The sequence below is a fragment of the Caloenas nicobarica genome, chromosome 28, assembly GCF_036013445.1.
Source record: "Caloenas nicobarica isolate bCalNic1 chromosome 28, bCalNic1.hap1, whole genome shotgun sequence".
NCBI lineage: Eukaryota > Metazoa > Chordata > Aves > Columbiformes > Columbidae > Caloenas > Caloenas nicobarica.
In genome coordinates this window covers 694,651-722,625 of record NC_088272.1, presented here as the reverse complement: position 1 = coordinate 722,625, position 27,975 = coordinate 694,651, and the positions used below count along the sequence as shown (strand labels likewise).

General features: G+C 54.6%; 1 protein-coding gene across 3 annotated transcripts; it reads right to left on the bottom strand.

The window, feature by feature from the left end:
- Positions 1-18: 18 nt before the first annotated feature.
- On the bottom strand, positions 19-26,844 carry RBM23 (RNA binding motif protein 23). Of its 3 annotated transcripts, XM_065653074.1 has the most exons (16): positions 26,746-26,844; positions 25,934-26,021; positions 25,749-25,823; positions 23,918-23,968; positions 23,730-23,785; positions 22,530-22,574; positions 19,919-20,038; positions 17,041-17,094; positions 15,883-16,000; positions 12,856-13,008; positions 10,141-10,278; positions 7,551-7,616; positions 7,272-7,479; positions 4,567-4,662; positions 1,187-1,271; positions 19-956 (listed from the first exon to the last, which is right to left on the bottom strand). In XM_065653074.1, exons 2-16 carry the CDS (start codon positions 25,952-25,954, stop codon positions 953-955), a joined length of 1,290 nt encoding a protein of 429 aa, XP_065509146.1. In that variant the 5' UTR covers positions 25,955-26,021; positions 26,746-26,844; the 3' UTR covers positions 19-952. The 3 variants fall into 3 exon arrangements, with proteins under 3 accessions (XP_065509146.1, XP_065509147.1, XP_065509148.1); XM_065653075.1 differs by lacking the exons at positions 25,934-26,021; positions 26,746-26,844 and having other exon boundaries at positions 23,730-23,788; positions 23,920-23,968; positions 25,749-25,809; XM_065653076.1 differs by lacking the exons at positions 23,918-23,968; positions 25,749-25,823; positions 25,934-26,021; positions 26,746-26,844 and adding an exon at positions 23,974-23,981 and having other exon boundaries at positions 23,730-23,788.
- Positions 26,845-27,975: the final 1,131 nt, after the last annotated feature.

Sequence of the window (27,975 nt, the reverse complement as noted above, 5' to 3'; positions counted from 1 at the left end):
GCTGGTTAATTACCGTAATTTCCCTATTTAGTCGCCACATATTTACTCATTTAATCATTACCGTATTTCCCTGTACATTCGCCGCATTTTTAGCCGTTTAATTGCCGTATTTCCCTGTATATTCGTCAAGTTTTTTAGCCGGTTAATTACCGTAATTTCCCTGGATATTCGCCACATTTTTACTCATTTAATCATTACCGTATTTCCCTGTATATTGGCCACATTGTTACCCCTTTAATTACCGTATTTCCCCGTATATTCGCCACATTTGTAGCTGTTTAATTACCGTATTTCCCTGTATATCCCCCACATTTTTAGCTGTTTAATTACCGTATTTCCCCGTATATTCGCCACATTTGTAGCTGTTTAATTACCGTATTTCCCTGTACATCCGCCACATTTTTAGCCGTTTAATTACCGTATTTCCCTGTATATCCCCCACATGTTTAGCTGTTTAATTACCGTATTTCCCCGTATAGTCAAAAATTTTGTAGCCGTTTAATTACCGTATTTCCCTGTATATCCGCCACATTTTCAGCTGTTTAATTACCGTATTTCCCCGTATATTCGCCGCATTGCTACCCGTTCATTCACCGTTATTTCCCCAGATATTCGCCACATTTTTCGGCTGTTTAAGAACGTCGGGACGCGTGGTGGTGGTTTTTGTTTTTTTTTTTTTCTTTTTTTTTGGGGGGTGGTTTTTGGTGTGGCGGTTTTTTTTGGTCTTTTTTTTTTTTTTTTTTTTTTTTTTTTTTTTTAATTATTCTTTCCATTCCGAGAAAGGAACGAACAGAAACGGAAAAAAGAAAAAGAACCCCAAAAAGAACTAAAAAAAACAACAACAAAAAAAAAAAAATTAAAAAGAAATTTCCCCCCCCCCCCCCAAAAAAAAAAAAAAAAAAATTTCCCCGGAGTCGGGCGGGGGGGGGGTGGGGGGGGTGCGGGGGCCTCGTTACCTGTGAAGACAAAAGGAGGGGTTAAGCCCCGCCCCCTTTAGGCCACGCCCCCTTTAAGCCCCGCCCCCAGCGCCTCCCCTATTGCAATAACGGGGGGGGGCTCCTCCCACCCCCCCCCCAGTCCCCGCCCCCTTCAAGCCCCACCCCTGAGGCCCCGCCCCCTTCAAGCCCCGCCCCCTCAGGCCCCGCCCCCCCCCCTTCAAGCCCCGCCCCCCCGGCCCCGCCCTCACATGGGGTGGGGGCCGAAGAGCCCCGAGAGCGTCAGGCACTGCGAGGCCAAACTCTGCGACGCCAAGTTCAAGGCCGGGCTCAGCGCTGCCGACACGAAACCCTCAGGAAAAGCCAAATCCCCCCCCCCAGAAAAACACAGGTTCCCCCCAATAAACCCCCAAAATATCCCCAAATCCCCCCAAAATCCCCCAAATCCCACCCAAAATCCCCCAAATCCCCCCAAATCCCACCCAAAATCCCCAAAATCCCCCCAAATGCCCCAGAATCCCCTCAAAATTTCCCAAAATCCACCTAAAATCCCCCCAAACTCCCCTAAAACCCCTGAAATATCCCCAAATCCCCCCAAAACCTCCCCAAAACGCCCCAGATTCCCCTCAAAATGTCCCAAAATCCCCTAAAAGCCACCCAAAATCTGCCCCAAAACCTCCCAAATCCAAAGCCCCCAAAATCCCCTAAAATCCACCCAAAATCCCCCCAAATCCCCCCCAAAATCCCCTAATATCCCCCCAAAATCCCCCAAAATCGCCCCCAAATCCACCTAAAATCCCCCCAAACTCCCCTAAAATCCCCCAAAATATCCCCAAATCCCCCCAAAACGCCCCAGAATCCTCTCAAAATTTCCCAAAATCCCCTAAAACCCACCCCAAATCCCCCCAAATCCCCCAAAATCCCACCCAAAATCCCCCCAAAATCCACCTAAAACCCCCCGAAATATCCCCAAATCCCCCCAAAACCCACCCAAAATACCCCCAAATCCCCCCAAATTCCCCGAAAATCCACCCAAAATATCCCCAAGATCTCCCCAAAACGCCCCAGAATCCCCTCAAAATTTCCCAAAATCCCCAAAAAGCCACCCAAAATCCCCCCCAAAACCTCCCAAATCCACCCAAAATGCCCCCAAAATCCCCTAAAATCCCCCCAAAACCCTCCAAAATCCCCAAATCCACCTAAAATCCCCCCAAACTCCCCTAAAATCCCCCAAAATATCCCCAAATCCCCCCAAAATATCCCCAAAACCTCCCAAATCCACCCAAAATCCCCCAAAATCCCCTCAAAATTTCCCCAAATCCCCTAAAACCCACCTAAAATCCCCCCAAAACCTCCCAAATCCACCCCAAATCCCCCAAAATACCCCAAAATTCCCCCAAAATCCCCTCAAATCCACCTCAAATCCCCCCAAACTCCCCTAAAATCCCCCAAAATATCCCCAAATCCCCCCAAAATCTCCCCAAAATGCCCCAAAATCCCCTCAAAATTTCCCCAAATCCCCTAAAACCCACCTAAAATCCCCCCAAAACCTCCCAAATCCACCCAAAATCCCCCAAAATCCCCCCAAAATCCCCCCAAATCCACCTCAAATCCCCCCAAACTCCCCTAAAATCCCCCAAAATATCCCCAAATCCCCCCAAAATCTCCCCAAAATGCCCCAAAATCCCCTCAAAATTTCCCCAAATCCCCTAAAACCCACCTAAAATCCCCCCAAAACCTCCCAAATCCACCCAAAATCCCCCAAAATCCCCCCAAAATCCCCCCCAAATCCACCTAAAATCCCCCCAAACTCCCCTAAAATCCCCCAAAATATCCCCAAATCCCCCCAAAATCTCCCCAAAATGCCCCAAAATCCCCTCAAAATTTCCCCAAATCCCCTAAAACCCACCTAAAATCCACACAAAACCTCCCAAATCCCCCCAAAATCCCCTAAAACCCACCCAAAATCCCCCAAAATCCCCCCCAAAGCCTCCCAAATCCACCCAAAATCCCCCAAAATCCCCTAAAATCCCCCCAAAATTCCCCAAAATTCCCCCAAAATCCCCCCAAAATATCCCCAAATCCCCCCAAAACCTCCCCAAAATGCCCCAAAATCCCCTCAAAATTTCCCCAAATCCCCTAAAACCCACCTAAAATCCCCCCAAAACCTCCCAAATCCACCCCAAATCCCCCAAAATCCCCTAAAATCCCCCCAAAATACCCCAAAATCCACCTAAAATCCCCCCAAACTCCCCTAAAATCCCCCAAAATATCCCCAAATCCCCCCAAAACCTCCCCAAAACACCCCAGAATTCCCTCAAAATTTCCCAAAATCCCCTAAAAGCCACCCAAAATCCCCCCCAAAACCTCCCAAATCCACCCAAAATCCCCCAAAATCCCCTAAAATCCCCCAAAATTCCCCCCAAGTCCACCTAAAATATCCCCAAATCCCCCAAAATGCCCCAAAATCCCCTCAAAATTCCCCAAATCCCCTAAAACCCACCCAAAATCCCCCAAAATCCCCCCAAAACCTCCCAAATCCACCCAAAATCCCCTAAAATCCCCAAAAAATACCCCAAAATTCCCCCCAAATCCCCCCAAATTCCCCTAAAATCCCCCAAAAATCCCCCCCAAATCCACCTAAAATCCCCCCAAACTCCCCTAAAATCCCCCAAAATATCCCCAAATCCCCCCAAAATCTCCCCAAAATGCCCCAAAATCCCCTCAAAATTTCCCCAAATCCCCTAAAACCCACCTAAAATCCACCCAAAACCTCCCAAATCCCCCCAAAATCCCCTAAAACCCACCCAAAATCCCCCAAAATCCCCCCCAAAGCCTCCCAAATCCACCCAAAATCCCCCAAAATCCCCTAAAATCCCCCAAAATACCCCAAAATTCCCCCAAAATCCCCCCAAATTATCCCCAAATCCCCCCAAAATGCCCCAAAATCCCCTCAAAATTTCCCCAAATCCCCTAAAACCCACCTAAAATCCCCCCAAAACCTCCCAAATCCACCCCAAATCCCCCAAAATACCCCAAAATTCCCCCAAAATCCCCTCAAATCCACCTCAAATCCCCCCAAACTCCCCTAAAATCCCCCAAAATATCCCCAAATCCCCCCAAAATCTCCCCAAAATGCCCCAAAATCCCCTCAAAATTTCCCCAAATCCCCTAAAACCCACCTAAAATCCCCCCAAAACCTCCCAAATCCACCCAAAATCCCCCAAAATCCCCCCAAAATCCCCCCAAATCCACCTAAAATCCCCCCAAACTCCCCTAAAATCCCCCAAAATATCCCCAAATCCCCCCAAAATCTCCCCAAAATGCCCCAAAATCCCCTCAAAATTCCCCAAATCCCCTAAAACCCACCCAAAATCCCCCCAAAACCTCCCAAATCCACCCCAAATCCCCCAAAATCCCCTAAAATCCCCCCAAAATCCCCCAAAAATCCCCCCAAACTCCCTTAAAATCCCCCAAAATATCCCCAAATCCCCCCCAAATCCCCCCAAATCCCCCCCAAACCCACCCCAAATCCTCCCAAATCGCCCCTAAAATCCCCCCCCAAATCCACCTAAAACCCCCCCAAATCCCCCCAAATCCCCCCGGCCCCCCAAGTCCCCCCCAGACCCACCTGTGAGCGCCGCCGGGTTGAGCCCCCCAAGTGGCAGCGTCGCCCCATTGAGCTGCAGGGCGGCCTGAGCCGGGGGGGGCAGCTGGAGACCCGACCCTGGGGGGGACACGGGGGTCGGGAACCCCCCCAAATGTCACCTCTGGTGTCCCCAACCCCATAACTACGTCAAGAACCCACCACGGATGCTGCCGACTACGTCAAGAACCCACCACAGGTGCTGCCGACTACGTCAAGAACCCCCCTGAGATGCCACCTCGTGTGTCCCCGACCCCGTAACTCCATCAGGAACCCCCCCTGAGATGTCACCAAGGTGTCCCCAACCCCATAACTACATCAAGAACCCCCCTGAGATGTCAATAAGGTGTCCCTGAGCCCATAACCAGCTCCAGACCCCCCCGAGGTGTCACCTAATGTGTCCCCAACCCCATAACTATGTCAAGAACCCACCACAGGTACTGCCGACTACGTCAAGAACCCCCCTGAGATGACACCCGAGGTGCCCCCAACCCCCCTGAGATGCCACCTAGTGTGTCCCCAACCCCATAAATACGTCCAGCACCCCCCTGAGATGCCACCTAACGTGTCCCTGAGCCCATAACCAGCTCCAGACCCCCCCGAGATGTCACCTAATGTGTCCCCAACCCCATAACTATGTCAAGAACCCACCACAGGTACTGCCGACTACGTCAAGAACCCCCCTGAGATGTCACCAAGGTGTCCCCAACCCCATAAATACGTCCAGAACCCCCTTGAAATGCCACCTCATGTGTCCCCGACCCCGTAACTCCATCAGGAACCCCCCCTGAGATGTCACCAAGGTGTCCCCAACCCCATAACTACGTCAAGAACCCCCCTGAAATGTCACCAAGGTGTCCCTGAGCCCATAACCAGCTCCAGACCCCCCCGAGATGTCACCTAATGTGTCCCCAACCTCATAACTATGTCAAGAACCCACCACAGGTACTGCCGACTACGTCAAGAACCCCCCTGAGATGCCACCCAAGGTGTCCCCAACCCCATAAATACGTCCAGAACCCCCTTGAAATGCCACCTCATGTGTCCCCAACCCCGTAACTCCATCAGGAACCCCCCCTGAGATGTCACCAAGGTGTCCCCAACCCCATAACTACATCAAGAACCCCCTTGAGATGTCACCAAGGTGTCCCTGAGCCCATAACCAGCTCCAGACCCCCCCGAGATGTCACCTAATGTGTCCCCAACCCCATAACTATGTCAAGAACCCACCACAGGTACTGCCGACTACGTCAAGAACCCCCCTGAGATGCCACCTGAGGTGCCCCCAACCCCCCTGAGATGCCACCTAGTGTGTCCCCAACCCCATAAATACGTCCAGAACCCCCTTGAAATGCCACCTCATGTGTCCCCGACCCCGTAATTCCATCAGGAACCCCCCTGAGATGTCACCAAGGTGTCCCCAACCCCATAAATACGTCCAGCACCCCCTTGAAATGCCACCTCATGTGTCCCCGACCCCGTAACTCCATCAGGAACCCCCCTGAGATGTCACCAAGGTGTCCCCAACCCCATAACTACGTCAAGAACCCTCCTGAAATGTCACCAAGGTGTCCCTGAGCCCATAACCAGCTCCAGACCCCCCCGAGATGTCACCTAATGTGTCCCCAACCCCATAACTATGTCAAGAACCCACCACAGGTACTGCCGACTACGTCAAGAACCCCCCTGAGATGCCACCTGAGGTGCCCCCAACCCCCCTGAGATGCCACCTAGTGTGTCCCCAACCCCATAAATACATCCAGCACACCCCTGAGATGCCACCTAATGTGTCCCCGACCCCGTAACTCCATCAGGAACCCCCCCTGAGATGTCACCAAGGTGTCCCCAACCCCATAAATACGTCCAGCACCCCCTTGAAATGCCACCTCATGTGTCCCCGACCCCGTAACTCCATCAGGAACCCCCCCCTGAGATGTCACCAAGGTGTCCCCAACCCCATAACTACGTCAAGAACCCCCCTGAGATGTCACCAAGGTGTCCCTGAGCCCATAACCAGCTCCAGAACCCCGCCGAGATGTCACCTAATGTGTCCCCAACCCCATAACTATGTCAAGAACCCACCACAGGTACTGCCGACTACGTCAAGAACCCCCCTGAGATGCCACCCAAGGTGTCCCCAACCCCCCTGAGATGCCACCTAATGTGTCCCCAACCCCATACCTACCTCAAGAACCCCCTTGAAATGTCACCTATGGTGTCGCCGACCCCATAACTACGTCAAGAACCCACCCCAGATGCTGCCGACTACGTCAAGAACCTCCCCGAGATGCCACCTAACGTGTTTCCTGACCCCACAACCACCTCCAGGACCCCCCTGGAATGTCATCTATGCTGTCCCCAGCCCCACAACTACCTCAAGAACCCACCCCAAATGCTGCCGACTACGTCAAGAACCTCCCTGAGATGCCACCTAACGTGTCCCCGAACCCGTAACCACCTCCAGAACCCCCCCGAGATGCCACATACCGTGTCCCCAACCCCATAACCACCTCCAGAACCCCCCCGAGATGCCACATACCGTGTCCCCAACCCCATAACCACCTCCAGAACCCCCCCGAGATGCCACATACCGTGTCCCCAACCCCATAACCACCTCCAGAACCCCCCCGAGATGCCACCCAACGTGTCCCCGAACCCCCCCGAGATGCCACCACGCCGTCCCCCCCCACCTTCGGCCAGCTTGGCCATGAGCTGCAGCCTCCCGGTGGCCCCCACCAGCTCCACGTCCTCGGCGCCGCTGCCGGGTCCCTCGGGGAAGGTGACGTCGGTGGTGCCGTCGAGCCGCTCGGTCACCTGCCCCACGCGCATGGGGCGCCCGGCCAGCTCGAAGCCGTTGAGCTGCTCCAGCGCCCGCCGCGCGCACTCGGCCTCCGCAAACTGGGGACAATTCGGACGTTTTGGGGACGTCTGGGGACGTCTGGGGACGGTTTGGGGACAAGGGGACTCACGGTGATGAAGCCGTAGCCCTTGGATTGGCCGGTGTCCGGGTCGCGCATCAGGACGATGCTGTCGATCTGGGGGGGGGGACACGACGTGGGGACGATGTTGGGGGCGTGGGAGGTCCCCGAGGGACAAGGGTGTCCCCAAGTGTCCCCAAACTCAACCCCATGACCCAACTGTGTCCCCAAGTGTCCCCAAACTCAACCCAATGACCCAACGATGTCCCCAAACTCAACCCAACGACCAAACCGTGTCCCCAAACTCAACCCCATGACCCAACTGTGTCCCCAAGTGTCCCCAAACTCAACCCAATGACCCAACGATGTCCCCAAACTCAACCCAACGACCAAACCGTGTCCCCAAACTCAACCCCATGACCCAACTGTGTCCCCAAGTGTCCCCAAACTCAACCCAATGACCCAACGATGTCCCCAAACTCAACCCAATGACCAAACCGTGTCCCCAAACTCATCCCAAAGACCCAACTGTGTCCCCCAAACTCAACCCCATGACCCAAACATGTCCCTGAGTGTCCCCAAGCTCAACCCCATGACCCAAAAATGTCCCTAAATGTCCCCAAACTCAACCCAATGACCCAACTGTGTCCCCCAAACTCAACCCCATGACCCAAAAATGTCCCTGAGTGTCCCCAAACTCAACCCAACGACCAAACCGTGTCCCCAAACTCAACCCCATGACCCAACTGTGTCCCCAAGTGTCCCCAAACTCAACCCAATGACCCAACAATGTCCCCAAACTCAACCCCATGACCCAAAAATGTCCCTGAGTGTCCCCAAACTCAACCCAACGACCAAACCGTGTCCCCAAACTCAAGCCCATGACCCGTGTCCCCCAAACTCAACCCCATGACCCAATTGTGTCCCCAAGTGTCCCCAAACTCAACCCAATGACCCAACGATGTCCCCAAACTCAACTCAACGACCAAACCGTGTCCCCAAACTCAACCCAAAGACCCAACTGTGTCCCCCAAACTCAACCCCATGACCCAAAAATGTCCGAGTGTCCCCAAACTCAACCCAACGACCAAACCGTGTCCCCAAATTCAAGCCCATGACCAAACTGTGTCCCCAAACTCAACCCCATGACCCAACTGTGTCCCCAAGTGTCCCAAACTCAACCCAATGACCCAACGATGTCCCCAAACTCAACCCAACGACCAAACCGTGTCCCCAAACTCAACCCCATGACCCAACTGTGTCCCCAAGTGTCCCCAAACTCAACCCAATGACCCAACGATGTCCCCAAACTCAACCCAATGACCAAACCGTGTCCCCAAACTCAACCCAAAGACCCAACTGTGTCCCCAAGTGTCCCTAAACTCAACCCAATGACCCAACGATGTCCCCAAACTCAACCCAACGACCAAACCGTGTCCCCAAACTCAACCCAAAGACCCAACTGTGTCCCCCAAACTCAACCCCATGACCCAAAAATGTCCCTGAGTGTCCCCAAACTCAACCCAATGACCCAACAATGTCCCCAAGTGTCCCCAAACTCAACCCAATGACCCAACTGTGTCCCCCAAACTCAACCCCATGACCCAACTGTGTCCCCAAGTGTCCCCAAACTCAACCCAATGACCCAACGATGTCCCCAAACTCAACCCAATGACCAAACCGTGTCCCCAAACTCAAGCCCATGACCCAACTGTGTCCCCAAGTGTCCCCAAACTCAACCCAATGACCCAACTGTGTCCCCCAAACTCAACCCCATGACCCAAAAATGTCCCTGAGTGTCCCCAAACTCAACCCAATGACCCAACAATGTCCCCAAGTGTCCTCAAACTCAACCCAATGACCCAACTGTGTCCCCCAAACTCAACCCCATGACCCAAAAATGTCCCTGAGTGTCCCCAAACTCAACCCAACGACCAAACCGTGTCCCCAAACTCAACCCCATGACCCAACTGTGTCCCTAAACTCAACCCCATGACCCAACTGTGTCCCCAAGTGTCCCCAAACTCAACCCAATGACCCAACGATGTCCCCAAACTCAACCCAATGACCAAACCGTGTCCCCAAACTCAACCCAATGACCCAACTGTGTCCCCCAAACTCAACCCCATGACCCAAAAATGTCCGAGTGTCCCCAAGCTCAACCCCATGACCCAAAAATGTCCCTAAATGTCCCCAAACTCAACCCAATGACCCAACTGTGTCCCCCAAACTCAACCCCATGACCCAACTGTGTCCCCAAGTGTCCCCAAACTCAACCCAACGACCCAACGATGTCCCCAAACTCAACCCAACGACCAAACCGTGTCCCCAAACTCAACCCAATGACCCAACTGTGTCCCCAAACTCAACCTAATGACCCAACAATGTCCCCAAGTGTCCCCAAACTCAACCCAATGACCCAACTGTGTCCCCCAAACTCAACCCCATGACCCCAAAATGTCCCCGAGTGTCCCCAAACTCAACCCAATGCCCCAACGATGTCCCCAAACTCAACGCCAAGACCCACCCGTGTCCCCCAATGACCCCCTAAACTCAACCTCATGACCCGACGTCCCCCCAACCTCAACCCCACCACCCAACCGTGTCCCCCAACATCCCCCCCGCGGTGTCCCCGCGTCACCTTCCCGAAGGGCTCAAAGATGCCGCGCAGCATCTCCTTGGTGATGTTGCAGTGCAGGGCGCCCACGTAGAGCCGCATGGGGCCCCCCGAGCCCTTCTGCAGGTTGTTGGCCATGGCGGCCAGTCGGTTTTTCTCCGCCTGGGGGGGACAATGGAGACGTGGGGGTCGGGGGGACGGGACGTGGGGACGCCCCAGACCCCGAAACACCTCGAAACGACCCCGAAAGTTTGAGGAAAAGTCGAAAGAACGGCCCCAGAAAACCAACGCAACCCCCCCAGAACGTCCCCGATCGCCCAAGAACCTCCTGAGACCCCAACGAAGGTCCCCAAGTGACCCATAGAGACCCATAGGGACCCATGGAGACCATGGGCATGCATACAGACCCATAGGAACTACACAAATCCATAAGGACCCATACAGACCCACAGAAACCCGTAAAGACCCACAGAAACCATAGAGACCCACAGAGACCCGTAGCGACCCATAGAGACCCATAGACATTATAGAAACCCATAGCGACCCATAAAGAGCCATAGTGACCCATACAGACCCATAGAAACCACACATACCATAAAGACCCACAGAGACCCACAGAGACCCGTAGGGACCCATAGAGACCCACAGAGACCATAGAGACCCCCAGAGACCCATAGAGACCCATAGCAACTATAAAGACCCATAGGAAGCCATAGAAACCCATAAAGACCCATAGGACCCCATAAACACCCACAGAAACCCATAGAAACCCATAGAGCCCCATAGAGACCCATAGACACTATAGAGACCCATAACGAACATAGAGACCCCCAAAGACCCATAGAGACCCATAGAGACCCATAGGGACCATAGAGCCCCATAGAGCCCCGTAAGGACCCATAGAGACCCATAGAGCCCCATAAGGACCCATAGCGACCCATAGAGCCCCATAGAGACCCACAGACCCCCACAGAGCCCCCAAGGACCTCCTGAGACCCCCCAAGAACCCCCCGTGACCCCTCAAGAAGCCCCCAAGACCCCTCAAGAACCTCCCAAGACCCCCCGAAACGTCCCCAAAACCCCCCGAGAACCCCCTGAGACCCCCAAGAACCTCCCGAGACCCCCCAAGAACCCCCCAAGACCCCCCAAGTACCCCCCGAGACCCCCCAAAACGTCCCCAAAACCCCCCAAGCACCCCCTAAGAACCCCCCGAGACCCCCTGAAACGTCCCCAAAACCCCCCAAGAACCCCCCAAGACCCCCCAAGAACCCCCAAAAACTTCCCCAAAACCCCCCAAGAACCCCCCGAGACCCCCCCAGAACCCCCCAAAACCCAAGACCCCCCCAAGAACCCTCCAAGACCCCCCAAAACCTCCCAAGAACCCCCTAAGAACCCTCCGAGACCCCCCAAAACCCCCCAAGAACCCCCCAAGAACCCTCCGAGACCCCCCAAAACCTCCCAAGAACCCCCTGAGACCCCCAAGAACCCCCCAAAACCTCCCGAGAACCCCCAAGAACCCCCCAAGAACCCCAATAAGAACCCTCCGAGACCCCCCAAAACCTCCCAAGAACCCCCCAAAACATCCCCAAAACCCCCCAAGAACCCTCCGAGACCCCCCAAGCACCCCCCAAAACCCCCCAAGACCCACCCAAGAACCCTCCGAGACCCCCCAAAACCTCCCAAGAACCCCCCAAGACCCCCCAAAACGTCCCCAAACCCCCCAAGAACCCCCTGAGACCCCCCAAAACCCCCTGATACCCCCCCAAGAACCCCCCAAAACCCCCCTAAGAACCCTCCGAGACCCCCCAAAACCTCCCAAGAACCCCCCAAAACCTCCCGAGAACCCCCAAGAACCCCCCAAGAACCCCAATAAGAACCCTCCGAGACCCCCCAAAACCCCCCAAGAACCCCCCAAGACCCCCCAAAACCCCCCAAGAACCCCCCGATACCCCCCCAGAACCCCCCAAAACCCCCCAAGACCCCCCAAGAACCCTCCGAGACCCCCCAAAACCTCCCAAGAACCCCCCAAGACCCTCCAAAACGTCCCCAAACCCGCCCAAGAACCCCCATAGACCCCCCAAAACCCCCCAAGAACCCCCCGATACCCCCCAAAGAACCCCCCAAAACCCCCCCAAGAACCCTCCGAGACCCCCCAAAACCTCCCAAGAACCCCCTGAGACCCCCAAGAACCCCCCAAAACCTCCCAAGAACCCCCAAGAACCCCCCAAGAACCCCAATAAGAACCCTCTGAGACCCCCCAAAACCTCCCAAGAACCCCCCAAGACCCCCCAAGAACCCCCAAGAACCCCCCAAGACCGCCCAAAACCTCCCAAGAACCCCCTAAGAACCCTCCAAGACCCCCCAAAACATCCCCAAAACCCCCCAAGAACCCCCCGAGACCCCCCCCAGAACCCCCCAAAACGCAAGAACCCCCCAAGAACCCCCCAAGAACCCCCAAAACCTCCCAAGAACCCCCTAAGAACCCTCAGAGACCCCCCAAAACCCCCCCAAGAACCCCCCAAAACCCCCCAAGAACCCCCTAAGAACCCTCCAAGACCCCCCAAAACATCCCCAAAACCCCCCAAGAACCCTCTGAGACCCCCCAAAACCCCCCCAAGAACCCCCCAAGACCACCCAAAACATCCCCAAAACCCCCCAAGAACCCCCCAAAACCCCCCAAGACCCCCCGAAAGGTCCCCGGAACCCCCCGGCTTCCGTCCCCGCGCGTCCCCGCGGCACCTGCGAGGCCTGGACGATGATGGGGACGCCCAGCAGGCGCTGCCCCGTCAGCCCGATGGCCAAGGGCACCGACTGGATGTCGCAGAACTCCACGTAGGCGATGCCCTTGGAGCGGCGCGAGTTGCGGTCCGAGATGATGCGCACGTCCCGCACCTGCGGGCGCGGGGACAGCGGGGTCACGGCGGCGGGGACGCGGGGACGTCGGGGGCGTCAAGGTGGGGTGGGGACATGGGGACGTCAACACGGGTTGGGGGCACCAATGCGGGTTGGGGACATGGGGACACGGGGACGTCAACGTGGGTTGGGGACGTCTTGGGCATCAACGTGGGTTGGGGACATCAATGTGGGTTGGGGACATGGGGACGTCAACGTGGGTTGGGGACGTCAACGTGGGTTGGGGACATGGGGACGTCTGGGGCGTCAACGTGGGTTGGGGACATGGGGACGTCAACACGGGTTGGGGACATGGGGACGTCTGGGGCGTCAATGTGGGTTGGGGACATAGGGACGTCAACACGGGTTGGGGACGTCTTGGGCATCAACATGGGTTGGGGACATCAACGTGGGGTGGGGACATGGGGACATCAACGTGGGTTGGGGACATGGGGACGTCTGGGACATCAATGTGGGTTGGGGACATGGGGACGTCAACGTGGGTTGGGGACATGGGGACGTCTGGGGCATCAATGTGGGTTGGGGACATGGGGACGTCAACGTGGGTTGGGGACATGGGGACGTCTGGGGCATCAATGTGGGTTGGGGACATGGGGACGTCAACACGGGTTGGGGACGTCTTGGGCATCAACATGGGTTGGGGACATCAACGTGGGTTGGGGACATGGGGACGTCAACGTGGGGTGGGGACATGGGGACGTCTGGGGCGTCAACGTGGGTTGGGGACACGGGGACGTCAACACAGGTTGGGGACGTCTTGGGCATCAACATGGGTTGGGGACATCAACGTGGGTTGGGGACATGGGGACGTCAACGTGGGGTGGGGGCACCAACGTGGGTTGGGGACATGGGGACATCAACGTGGGTTGGGGACACGGGGACGTCCCCCCAGACCCCCATATCCCAGCCCTCCCAGTATTCCCAGTATACCCAGTATGACTTTCCCCACAGCCCAGAGCTCCTCGAGGTCGCGGGGCCCGATCCGGGCGCCCCAGTCCCCCCAGTCCCCCGTGTCCCCCACGTCCCCAGTCCTCCCAGTCCCTCCCAGTTCCCCCAGTATCTCCAGACCCCCATATCCCAGTCGCTCCCAGTCCCTCCCAGTATACCCAGTACCACCTTCCCCACTACCAACAACAAGCCCTTGAGGTCGTGGGGCCCAATCCAGGCGTCCCAGTCCCCCCAGTCCCCCACGTCCCCAGTCCTCCCAGTCCCTCCCAGTTCCCCCAGTATCCCCAGACCCCCATATCCCAGTCCTCCCAGTATTCCCAGTACAACCTTCCCCACTACCAATGACAACTCCTTGACATTGAAGGAGCCAATCCAGTCTCCCCAGTCCCCCCAGTCTCCCGTGTCCCCAGTCCCTCCCAGTCCCCCCAGTATCCCCAGTCGCTCCCAGTGCCTCCCAGTGCTCCCAGTATCCCCAGTAGCACCTCGCCCACGGCCACCAACAAGCCCTTGAGGTCGCGGGGCCCAATCCGGGCATCCCAGTCCCCCCAGTCCCCCATGTCCCCAGTCCCCCCCAGTATCCCCAGTCGCTCCCAGTCCCTCCCAGTATACCCAGTACCACCTTCCCCACTACCACCAACAAGCCCTTGAGGTCGCGGGGCCCGATCCGGGCGTCCCAGTCCCCCCAGTCCCCCCAGTCCCCCATGTCCCCAGTCCTCCCAGTCGCTCCCAGTTCCCCCAGTATCCCCAGACTCCCATATCCCAGTCCTCCCAGTATGCCCAGTACAACCTTCCCCACTACCAATAACAACTCATTGATGTCGGAGGAACCAATCCAGTCCCCCCACTCCCCCCAGTCCCCCGTGTCCCCCATGTCCCCAGTCCTCCCAGTCCCTCCCAGTCCCCCCAGTATCCCCAGTATCTCCCAGTCCCTCCCAGTATACCCAGTATGACCTTCCCCACTACCACCAACAAGCCCTTGAGGTCGCGGGGCCCGATCCGGGCGTCCCAGTCCCCCCAGTCCCCCCAGTCCCCCGTGTCCCCAGTCCCTCCCAGTCCCCCCAGTATCCCCAGTATCTCCTAGTCCCTCCCAGTCCCTCCCAGTCCCTCCCAGTATACCCAGTACGACCTTCCCCACTACCACCAACAAGCCCTTGAGTTCGTGTGGCCCGATCCGGGCGTCCCAGTCCCCCCAGTCCCCCCAGTCCCCCCAGTATCCCCAGTATCTCCCAGTCCCTCCCAGTATACCCAGTATGACCTTCCCCACTACCACCAACAAGCCCTTGAGTTCGTGTGGCCCGATCCGGGCGTCCCAGTCCCCCCAGTCCCCCCAGTCCCTCCCAGTATCCCCAGTCGCTCCCAGTCCCTTCCAGTATCCCCAGTCGCTCCCAGTCCCTTCCAGTATCCCCAGTACGACCTTCCCCACTACCACCAACAAGCCCTTGAGGTCGCGGGGCCCGATCCGGGCGCCCCAGTCCCCCCAGTCCCCCGTGGCCCCCATGTCCCCAGTCCTCCCAGTCCCTCCCAGTCCCTCCCAGTTCCCCCACTATCCCTGGACCCCCATATCCCAGTCCTCCCAGTATTCCCAGTATCCCCAGTAGCACCTCGCCCACGGCCACCAACAAGCCATTGAGGTCGCGGGGCCCAATCCGGGCGTCCCAGTCCCCCCAGTCCCCCCAGTCCCCCATGTCCCCAGTCCTCCCAGTCCCTCCCAGTTCCCCCAGTATCCCCAGACCCCCATATCCCAGTCCTCCCAGCATTCCCAGTACAACCTTCCCCACTATCAATGACAACTCCTTGACATCACGGGGGCCAATCCAGTCCCCCCAGTCCCCCGTGTCCCCCATATCCCCAGTCCTCCCAGTCCCTCCCAGTCCCTCCCAGTGCTCCCAGTATCCCCAGTAGCACCTTGCCCACCGCCGAGAAGAAGTCCTCGAGGTCGCGGGGCCGGATGCGGGCGGCGAGCTGCATGCAGAACACGGTGCGCGCGTCGCGCTCCTCGGGGCTCAGGCTGCCCAGGGGCTCGCTGGGGACGTCGGGGACACGTTGGGGACATTGGGGACATTGGGGACATTGGGGACAGGGCACCCGGGGTCACCCGAGGAGTCACAACCCAATGGGGACATGTTTGGGGGGGACGTTGGGGACATGAACTGAACCTTATGGGGACAAGTTGGGGGGGCCGGGGGGTCCGTGGGGACATTGGGGACATTGGGGACATTGGGGACGGGGCACCCGGGGTCACTCGGGGTCACCCGAGGGGTCACAACCCAATGGGGATGCATTTGGGGGGGACGTTGGGGACATGAACTGAACCTTATGGGGACAAGTTGGGGGGCCTGGGGGGTCCGTGGGGACATCGGGGACATTGGGGACATTGGGGACGGGGCACCCGGGGTCACTCGGGGTCACCCGAGGGCTCATGTCCCCATGGGGATGCATTTGGGGGGGACGTTGGGGACACAAAGTGACAGTTATGGGGACAAGTTGGGGGGTCCGTGGGTACACTGGGGACACGTTGGGGACATTGGGGACATTGGGGACATCGGGGACAGGTCACCCGGGGTCACTCGGGGTCACCCGAGGGGTCACAACCCAATGGGGACGCGTTTGGGGGGGACGTTGGGGGCAAGAACTGAACCCTATGGGGACAAGTTGGGGGGTCTGGGGGCTCCCTGGGGACATCGGGGACACGTTGGGGACATTGGGGACATTGGGGACATTGGGGACGGGGCACTCGGGGTCACCCGAGGGGTCACAACCCAATGGGGACGCGTTTGGGGGGGACGTTGGGGACATGAACTGAACCCTATGGGGACAAGTTGGGGGGTCTGGGGGCTCCCTGGGGACATCGGGGACATTGGGGACATTGGGGACATTGGGGACATTAGGGACGGGGCACCCGGGGTCACTCGGGGTCACCCGAGGGCTCACAACCCAATGGGGACGTGTTTGGGGGGGACGTTGGGGACACGAAGTGACGGTTATGGGGACAAGTTGGGGGGTCCAGGGGGTCCGTGGGGACATCGGGGACATTGGGGACATGGGGACGTTGGGGACACTCACCGGGCCGGGCTCTTGTCACGGTACAAGGGGCTCTTGCTGTGACCAAATCGGCGTCTACGGGGGGGGGGACACGAAAATTTTGGGGCGAATCGGGGGGATTTGGGGAAAATGTGGGGGGTTGGGGGAAAATTTGGGGGGATTCGGGCAAAATTCGGGGGGAATTTGGAGAATTTGGGGGGATTTGGAGAATTCTGGGGGAATTTGGAGAATTTATAGGGAATTTGGAGAATTCTGGGGGGAATTTGGAGAATTTACAGGGAATTTGGAGAATTCTGGGGAGAATTTGGAGAATTCTGGGGGGAATTTGGAAAATTTACAGGGAATTTGGAGAATTTACAGAGAATTCAGAGAATTCTGGGGGAATTTGGAGAATTTACAGGGAATTTGAAGAATTCTGGGGGAATTTGGAGAATTTACAGGGAATTTGGAGAATTCTGGGGGAATTTGGAAAATTCGAGGGGGAATTTTAAAAGGATTTCGGGGAAACCGACAAAAAATTTGGGGGTTTGGAGGGAGTTTGGGGGCAATTTGGGGCGTTTTGGGGGGAATGGAGAGAATTTGGGGTGGATTTGGAAAAATTCTGGGGATTTATGAAAATTTAGAGAGATTTGGGAGAATTGAAATTAATTTGGAGCCTTAAGAACAAATTTGGAGGATTTTCAGGAAATTCTGGTGATTCCAAGAAATTTTTAAGGGGTTTGAAGAAATTCTGACAATTTGGGAGAATTTTAGAGATTTTGAGAAATTTTGCAGGAATTCTGACAATTGCCGCAAATTTTGAAACGATCCAAAGGGACTTGGGAGGAATTTGGGGGAATTTTAAGGCAATTTGGGTATTTTGGGGAATTTTGAGGGGATTTGGGTATTTTGGGGAACTTTGAGGGATTTCAGAAATTTTGGGGAATTTTGGGGGGAATTTTTGGGGTTAATTTGAGGGATTTGGGGGAGAATTTTGGGCCCTGACGTGACTTTTAAGAACCTTCGAAACATTTTGTGTTGATTTTGAGAATTTCTTACGAATTTGGGACCATTTTGTGTGGATTTTGGGCCATTTCTTATTAATTTTGGGCCATTTCATGTCAATTTTGGGCCATTTCTTAATAATTTGGGACAATTTCACGCCGATTTTGGGCCATTTCTTATTAATTTTAGGCCATTCCATGTCGATTTTGGGCCATTTCTTATTAATTTTGGGCCATTTCGCGTCAATTTTGGGCCATTTCTTATTAATTTTGGGCCATTTTGCGTCGATTTTGGGGCCATTTCTTCTTAATAATTTGGGACAATTTCACGCTGATTTTGGGCCATTTCTCATTAATTTTGGACCATTTCGTGTTGATTTTGGACCATTTCTTATTAATTTGGGGGCATTTCGCGTCGATTTTGGGTCATTTCTTAATAATTTGGGACACTTTCGTGCTGACTTTGGGCCATTTCTTATTAATTTTGGGCCATTTCGCGTCGATTTTGGTCCATTTCTTATTAATTTGAGGGCGTTTCGCGCCGATTTTGGACCATTTCTTATTAATTCGGGGGCGTTTCGCGTCGATTTGGGGCCATTTTTTATTAATTTGGGGGCATTTCACGCTGATTTTGGACCATTTCTTATTAATTTTGGGCCATTTTGCGTCAATTTTGGGCCATTTCTTATTAATTTTGGGCCATTTCGCGTCAATTTGGGGCCATTTTTTATTAATTTGGGGGCATTTCATGCTGATTTTGGGCCATTTCTCATTAATTTTGGGCCATTTCACGTCGATTTTGGGCCATTTCTTATTAATTCGAGGGCGTTTCGCGTCAATTTTGGGCCATTTCTCATTAATTTTGGGCCATTTCGCGTTGATTTTGGGCCATTTTGCTTCAATTTTGGGCCATTTCTTAATAATTTGGGACAACTTCACGCTGATTTTGGGCCATTTCTCATTAATTTTGGACCATTTCGCGTCGATTTTGGGCCATTTCTTATTATTTCCGGGGCATTTTGCATCGATTTTGGGTCATTTCTTAATAATTTGGGACGATTTCACGCTGATTTTGGGCCATTTCTCATTAATTTTGGACCATTTCGCGTCGATTTTGGGCCATTTCTTATTAATTCGAGAGCATTTCGCGTCGATTTTGGGGCATTTCTTATTAATTTTGGGCCATTTCGCGTCGATTTTGGGTCACTTCTTATTAATTCGGGGGCGTTTCGCGTCGATTTGGGGCCATTTTTTATTAATTTGGGGGCATTTCACGCTGATTTTGGACCATTTCTTATTAATTTTGGGCCATTTTCCGTCGATTTTGGGCCATTTCTTATTAATTTTGGGCCATTTCGCGTCGATTTTGGGCCATTTCTTAATAATTTGGGACAATTTCGCGCCGATTTTGGGCCATTTCTTATTAATTCGAGAGCGTTCCGCGTCGATTTTGGACCATTTCTTATAAATTTTGGGCCATTTCTTATTAATTCGAGGGCGTTTCGCGCCGATTTTGGGCCATTTCTTATTAATTTTGGGCCATTTCGCGTCGATTTGGGGCCATTTCTTACAAATCTCGGGGCATTTTACGATGATCCGGGGCCACCTCTTCTTAATTTCGGGGCACTTCCTACTAATTTCGGGGCGGTTCACGGGGATTTCGGGCCGTTTCCTACCCATTTTGGGCCGTTTCCTACCAATTTTGGGCCGTTTCCTACCAATTTCGGGCCGTTTCCTACCCATTTCGGGCCATTCCGCGTCGTTTTGGGGCCGCTTCCCGTTAACCCCCCGCGCGTTGGTTGGGATTTGGGCCGTTTCGGCCGCGTTTCCGGCTGTTCCGCCCCCCACCCCGTTTTCGCCCGTCCCGGGGTACCCGGGCTGGGATTTGGGGGCGATTTGGGCGGATTTGGGGTTACCTGGCCCTGTCGTCGCGCCGGCGCTCGCGGCTGCGGCTCCTCCGGCGCTCGCGGCTGCGGCTGCGGTGGCGGCTGCGCCGGTCGCGGCTGCGGCTGCGGCGCCGCCGGTCGCGGTCGCGGCTGCGAACCGAAAAGAGCCGGGTTAAACCCAAAAGCCAGCTCCGGGAACCCCTCCCGCCCCCCGTTCCACCTGAAAAGGCCCCGAGTCTGCCTTAAACGGGTAGAAATCCGCCTTAAATGGCCCCAATTCCGCCTTAAACGGGCAGAAATCCGCCTTAAACGGGAAGAAATCCGCCTTAAACGGCCCCAATTCCGCCTTAAACGGGCAGAAATCCACCTTAAATGGCCCCAATTAAATGGCCACAGAGCCGCCTCAAACGGCCCCAATTCCACCTTAAATAACCAAAAATCCACCTTAAATAAGCAAAGAGCCACCATAAAGAGCCCAAATTCCACCTTAAATGGCCACAGAGCCGCCTCAAACGGCCCCAATTCCACCTTAAATGGCCACAGATCCACCTTAAACAGCCGCAATTCCACCTTAAATGGCCACAATTCCACCTTAAATAACCAAAAATCCACCTTAAATAAGCAATCACCTTAAAGACCCCAAATTCCACCTTAAATGGCCACAAATCCACCTGAAACGGCCCCAATTCCACCTTAAATGGCCACAAATCCACCTGAAACGGCCCCAATTCCACCTTAAATAACCAAAAATCCACCTTAAAGAAGCAAAGAGCCACCTTAAAGAGCCCCAATTCCACCTTAAATGGCCACAAATCCACCTTAAACGGCCACAGAGCCGCCTTAAACAGCCCCAATTCCACCTTAAATAACCAAAAATCCACCTTAAAGAAGCAAAGAGTCACCATAAAGAGCCCCAATTCCACCTTAAATGGCCACAGATCCACCTTAAACGGCCCCAATTCCACCTTAAATAACCAAAAATCCACCTTAAATGGCCACAGGGCCGCCTTAAACGGCCCCAATTCCACCTTAAATAACCAAAAATCCACCTTAAATAAGCAAAGAGCCCCCAGAAAGAACCCCAATTCCACCTTAAATGGCCACAAATCCACCTTAAACAGCCACAATTCCACCTTAAATGGCCACAAATCCACCTTAAAGAAGCAAAGAGCCACATTAAAGAGCCCCAATTCCACCTTAAATGGCTACAGATCCACCTGAAACAGCCCCAATTCCACCTTAAATAACCAAAAATCCACCTTAAATAAGCAAAGAGCCACCTTAAAGAGCCCCAATTCCACCTTAAGTGGCCACAAATCCACCTGAAACGGCCCCAATTCCACCTTAAATGGCCACAATTCCACCTTAAATGGCCACAGATCCACCTTAAACAGCTCCAATTCCACCTTAAATAACCAAAAATCCACCTTAAAGAAGCAAACAGCCACCTTAAAGAGCCCCAATTCCACCTTAAATGGCCACAAATCCACCTTAAACGGCCACAGAGCCGCCTTAAACAGCCCCAATTCCACCTTAAATAACCAAAAATCCACCTTAAAGAAGCAAAGAGTCACCATAAAGAGCCCCAATTCCACCTTAAATGGCCACAGATCCACCTTAAACGGCCCCAATTCCACCTTAAATAACCAAAAATCCACCTTAAATGGCCACAGGGCCGCCTTAAACGGCCCCAATTCCACCTTAAATAACCAAAAATCCACCTTAAATAAGCAAAGAGCCCCCAGAAAGAACCCCAATTCCACCTTAAATGGCCACAAATCCACCTTAAACAGCCACAATTCCACCTTAAATGGCCACAAATCCACCTTAAAGAAGCAAAGAGCCACATTAAAGAGCCCCAATTCCACCTTAAATGGCTACAGATCCACCTGAAACAGCCCCAATTCCACCTTAAATAACCAAAAATCCACCTTAAATAAGCAAAGAGCCACCTTAAAGAGCCCCAATTCCACCTTAAGTGGCCACAAATCCACCTGAAACGGCCCCAATTCCACCTTAAATGGCCACAATTCCACCTTAAATGGCCACAGATCCACCTTAAACAGCTCCAATTCCACCTTAAATAACCAAAAATCCACCTTAAAGAAGCAAACAGCCACCTTAAAGAGCCCCAATTCCACCTTAAATGGCCACAAATCCACCTTAAATGGCCACAGATCCACCTTAAACGGCCCCAATTCCACCTTAAATAACCAAAAATCCACCTTAAGGAAGCAAAGAATCACCTTAAAGACCCCAATTCCACCTTAAATGGCCCCAAATCCGCCTTAAAGGCGCAGAAATTGGCCTTAAACGGCCCCAATTCCACCTTAAAGAGCCCAAATTCCACCTTAAAAGGCCACAAATCCCCCTTAAATCTACCCGGATCCACTTTTAAACAACAAAAATCCGCCTTAAACAGCCCAAATTCCACCTTAAATACGCCACGATTCACCTTAACCTAAATTCCTCCTTAAAAACCCCAAATTCCACCTTAAATACCAAAAATTCCACCTTAAATCCCCCAAAATTCCACCTTAAATCCCCCCAAATTCCACCTTAAAACGCCCCAAATTCCCCCCCAAAATCCACCCGGAAACCGCCCCGGAATGGCCCAAAATCCCCCCAAATGCCCCCAAACCTGTGTCTGTGGTCGCGGCTCCGGCTCCGGCTCCGCTTCTTCCTGCTGCTCGTGGCCCAAAATCCCCCAAAATCACCCCAAAAAATCCGCCCAAATTCCCCGCAAAATCCCCATTTTCCCCCCAAATCCCCATTTCCCCCCCTAAAATTACCCCAAATCCCCTTCAAACCCCCCAAAATCTCCCCCTAAACCTTCGAAAGTCGCCAAAACCCTTTAACCCCCCCCAAAAATCCTTCGAATTGCCCAAAAAATCCTTTAAATTCCTGCGAATCCTGCAAAATTCCCAATTTTCGGCAAAATTTCAGGTTTTTGCCAAATCCCTGCCAATTGCCCCCAAAATTCCCCACAATTTGCCCCGGAAAAACCTTTTAAACCCCCAAATAATCCCAACCCACAAAACCCTTTAAAAAAATCGCCAAAACTCCTTAAAAAACCCCCAAATTTCCCCCCAAATCCCTTAAAATTTCAAATTTCCAATTTTCCCCGCAAAATCCCATTAAATCGCCCCCAATTCCCCCACAAACCGCCCCAAAAACGCTTTAAACCCCAATAATAATCCCGACCCCCCGAAAAACCCTTTTAAAACCCGAAAAAAATTCCTTCGAAAAACCCCAAATCCCCCAAATTCCTCAAAATTTCAAATTTCCAATTTTTTCCCCAAATCCCCTCACGTCGCCCCAAAATTTCCCCGCAAATCGCCCCAAAACCCCTTTAAACCCCAATAACCATTTCGACCCCCCCAAACCCTTTCAAACCCCCCCGAAATTCCTTTAAAAACCACCGAATCGCCCCAAATTCCTAAAAATTTCAAATTTTCCCCCAAATCCCCTCAAACCGCCCCAAAATTCCCCGCAAATCTCCCCCCCAACCCTTCAAACCCCGAGAACAACTTTCACCCCCAAAACCCTTTAAAACCCCCCAAAATCCCCTTTAAAAAGCCCCCAAATTCCCCCCAAATTCCCCCCGAAATTCCTCCAAATTTCAAATTTCAATTTTCCCCCCAAATTCCCTCAAATCGCCCCCAAATTCCCCACAAACCCCCCCAAAAACCTTTTAACCCCCCCCAAACCATTAAACGCCCCCAAAAAACCTTTTACCTCCCACCCCCCAAAATTTAAACCCCCCCAAACTCCTCGAAATTCCAAATTTCCCCCCAAAATCGCCCCAAATTGCCCAAAACGGGCGTTTTTCGCCCCAAACCTGCTCCCGCCGCTCCCGCTCTCCTTCTTGGGTTCTTTGCCGGGCTCCTCGGGCGGCTGCGAAACGAACCCAAAATGCCCCAAAATCGCGCGGATTCGCCCCAAAAACCGCGCGGATTCGCCCCCAAAAACCCGCGCGGATTCAGCCCGAAATGCCCCAAAATCGCGCGAATCGAACCCAAAACTCACCTGGGGGGGGGCGGGGGCGTCCGCTTGGGGTTTGGAGGGACCAGGTTGGGCCTGGGGGGGGGGGCGGGGAAGGAGCGAAAATCATTAAATCGCCGCAAAACGCCCCAAAAAACGAGACGACCCGAAATCGCGGAAAATTGCCCCGAGAAATTGCCCCGAAACGCCGAGAAATTGGCCCAAACGGGCAAAAATTCGCCCCCAAAATCCGCCCCGAGTCGCCAAATTCAGGCGAACGTCCCCAAAATATCCCCCCCCCCCCAAATTGTGGCAAAATTACCCCAAAATGCCCCAAAATCCCTTGAAATCCCTTTAAATTCCCCCCAAATGCCCCAAAACCCCCTGAAATGCCCCAAAATCCCTTGAAATTGCCCCAAAATCCTTTGAAATTCCCCAAAACTCTCCGAAAAGCCCCCAAAACCCCCCGAATTTGACCCAAAAAGCCCCAAAACCCCCGGAATTCACCCCAAACCCCCATAAGCCCCAAAACCCCCAAATTGACCCCAAAAAGCCCCAAAACCCCCGGAATTCACCCCAAAACCCCGAAAAGCCCCCAAACCCCCAAATTGACCCCGAAAAGCCCCAAAACCTCCGGAATTCGCCCCAAACCCCCCAAAAGCCCCAAAACCCCCAGAATTCACCCCAAAACCCCGAAAAGCCCCAAAACCCCCGAATTTGGCCCAAAAAGCCCCAAAACCCCCGGAATTCACCCCAAACCCCCCAAAAGCCCCAAAACCCCCGAATTTGGCCCAAAAAGCCCCAAAACCCCCGGAATTCACCCCAAACCCCCCAAAAGCCCCAAAACCCCCGAATTTGGCCCAAAAAGCCCCAAAACCCCCGGAATTCACCCCACACCCCCAAAAACCCCCAAACCCCCAGAATTTGCCCCAAACCCCCAAAAGGCCCCAAAATCCCCAGAACTGACCCCAAAAAGCCCCAAAACCCCCGGAATTCACCCCAAAACCCCAAAACCCCCGAATTTGGCCCAAAAAGCCCCAAAACCCCCGGAATTCACCCCAAACCCCCAAAACCCCCGAATTTGACCCAAAAAGCCCCAAAACCCCCGGAATTCACCCCAAACCCCCCAAAAGCCCCAAAACCCCCAGAATTCACCCCAAAACCCCGAAAAGCCCCAAAACCCCCGAATTTGGCCCAAAAAGCCCCAAAACCCCCGGAATTTACCCCAAACCCCCAAAACCCCCGAATTTGACCCAAAAAGCCCCAAAAACCCCCGGAATTCACCCCAAACCCCCAAAACCCTGGAATTTGACCCAAAAAGCCCCAAAACCCCCGGAATTCACCCCAAACCCCCGAAAAGCCCCAAAACCGCCAGAATTCACCCCAAAAGCCCCCAAACCCCCGGAATTAACCCCAAACCCCCCGAATTTGACCCAAAAAGCCCCAAAACCCCCGGAATTCACCCCAAACCCCCAAAAAGCCCCAAAATCCCCAAAATCGACCCCAAAAAGCCCCAAAACCCCCGGAATTCACCCCAAACCCCCATAAGCCCCAAAACCCCCAAATTGACCCCGAAAAGCCCCAAAATAGCCGGAATTCGCCCCAAACCCCCAAAACCCCCGAATTTGACCCAAAAAGCCCCAAAACCCCCGGAATTCACCCCAAAACCCCGAAAAGCCCCAAAACCCCCGGAATTCACCCCAAACCCCCCGAATTTGACCCAAAAAGCCCCAAACCCCCAGAATTCACCCCAAATCCCCCAAACCCCCGAATTTGACCCAAAAAGCCCCAAAACCCCCGGAATTCACCCCAAACCCCCCAAAACCCCCGAATTTGACCCAAAAAGCCCCAAAACCCCCGGAATTTGCCCCGAAACCTCCTCCTTCTTGTAGGGCGCCTCCAGCATGGCCTCGATGACGATGTCGAAATCGTCCGACGTCATCGCGTCCGCCTGCCCGCACCCGTGACGTCACCGGGGGGGGCCCCCCGTGACGTCACACCCCCCCGTGACGTCACACCCCCCCCCATGACGTCACACCCCCCCATGCCCCTCCTACTCACCGGGTCCAAATTCGGCTCCATTTTCACCCCTTTAATTCGGTTCTTTTTGGGGAAAGGGGGGGGGGGGGGACCTCTGGGGGGCTTCGTCCTGCCGGGGGCGACGTCGCCGGGTGACGTCACGGCGCCGAAAACGCCCGAATTCGCCCCAAAACACCGCCCCCCCCCCCACCCCCCCATTTCCCGCGCCGCGAAGCCACGCCCCCCCGCCCCCTAAACCACGCCCCCCTCCTCCCATTGGCGCCGAGCCGCGAAGCCACGCCCCCCCCATAACCACGCCCCCATGGGCGCACTGATCACCCGCCAAGCCACGCCCCCTCGCCCCCCATTGGCGCCGCGCCCGCTAAGCCACGCCCCCCTTCCCCCCCCCATTGGCGCCGCTAAGCCACGCCCCCTACAGCCCCAAAGCGCGGCCCCTAAACCACGCCCCCTCTCCCCCCATTGGCGCCGCGCCGCTAAGCCACGCCCCCATCGCCCCAAAGCGCGCCCCCTAAACCACGCCCCCTCTCCCCCCATTGGCGCCGCGCCGCGAAGCCACGCCCCCCATCGCCACGCCCCCACCCCCAAACCGCGGCCTCTAAACCACGCCCCCCTCCCCCCATTGGCTCCGCTCCTCTAAGCCCCGCCCCTCGCCGCTCCCCCCCAACCGCCTCCCCCGCGCATGCGCGCTGCGCTCCACCCCCCCCCCCCCCCATCCCCTTCCCGCCTCTTTCCCGCCGCCGCCGCTTTAAACCGCCGCTTTAACCGGCCCCCCCCGCCCTCCCGCCGCCTCCGCGGCCCCTCCGGGACCTTCCCCGGAATAACCCGGCGCTTACCGGCCCCCCCCGAGCTGGCGGTAGACGGCGGCGGCCCCGGGGACGCGGCGCGAAGATGGCGGCGGCCTCCAGAACCTTCCCCTTCAGCCCCGCCCCTCCCGCCCCTTCGCTCCCATTGGCCGCCGCGCCGCGGCGCCGCCTCCCGATTGGCGGAGAGCGGGGAGGAGGGCGGGGCGAGGCGCGGCGGGGGGAGCGCCGCCATTGGCCGCCGGGGGAGCGCCGGCCGCTGATTGGCCGCCGCGGCGTCGCCTTGGAGACGTTCCCGCCTTCTCCCCCTCCCTCCGGTCGCCATGGCAACGCGGCCTAGCTGCGCCCCAGAAGCCTGCGCTCCTTAACCCCCTAAACCAAAAAAAAAAACCACTTTTAAAATAAAAATTTAAAGAGATCCGCCACAACCCCAAGGAATTTGGAGGGTTTAGGAGAAAAACCTGGAGGATTTCGAGGGATTTTCGAGGAAAATTTTTCAAGGGGTCGGGGTGGGGGGGGGAATTCCGAGGAATTCGAAAATATTCTGAGGAATTCGGGAGAATTTGGGGAAAATTTTGCGGGATTTGGAATTCGCCAAAAATTGGAAACGATCCAAAGGGCCTCGGGGGGGTTTTAAGGGGATTCGGGTGGGGGGGGGTTTTGGGGAACTTTGAGGGATTTTGGAGATTTCGGGGAACTTTTGGGGGATTTTTGGGGGGAATTTGGGGGATTTTGGGAGAATTTGGGGCGTTAACGTGAGTTTTAAAAATTCGAAGCATTTTGTGTTGATTTTTGGGGCCGTTTCGCGTTAATTCGGGGCCGTTTCGTGTTAATTCGGGGCCATTTCGTGATGATTTGGGGCCATTTTTTATTAAATTCGGAGCATTTCACGTGGATTTTCGACAATTTCTTATTAATTTGCGACCATTTCGTGTTGATTCTTGACCGTTTTTTATTAATTTGGGGCCATTTCGCGTTGATTTTTGACGATTTCTTACTAATTTGGGGCCATTTCGCGTCGATTTTGGGCCATTTCTTATTAATTTGCGACCATTTCGCGTTGATTTTGGGCCATTTCTTATTAATTTGGGGCCATTTCCCGCTGATTTTGGGCCATTTTTTATTAATTTGGGACCATTTCCCGCTGATTTTGGACCATTCCTTATTAATTTGCGACCGTTTCATGTCGCTTTTTGACGATTTATCAATTTGGGACCATTTCGCGTTGATTTTGAGCCATTTCTTCCCAATTTCGGGCCGTTT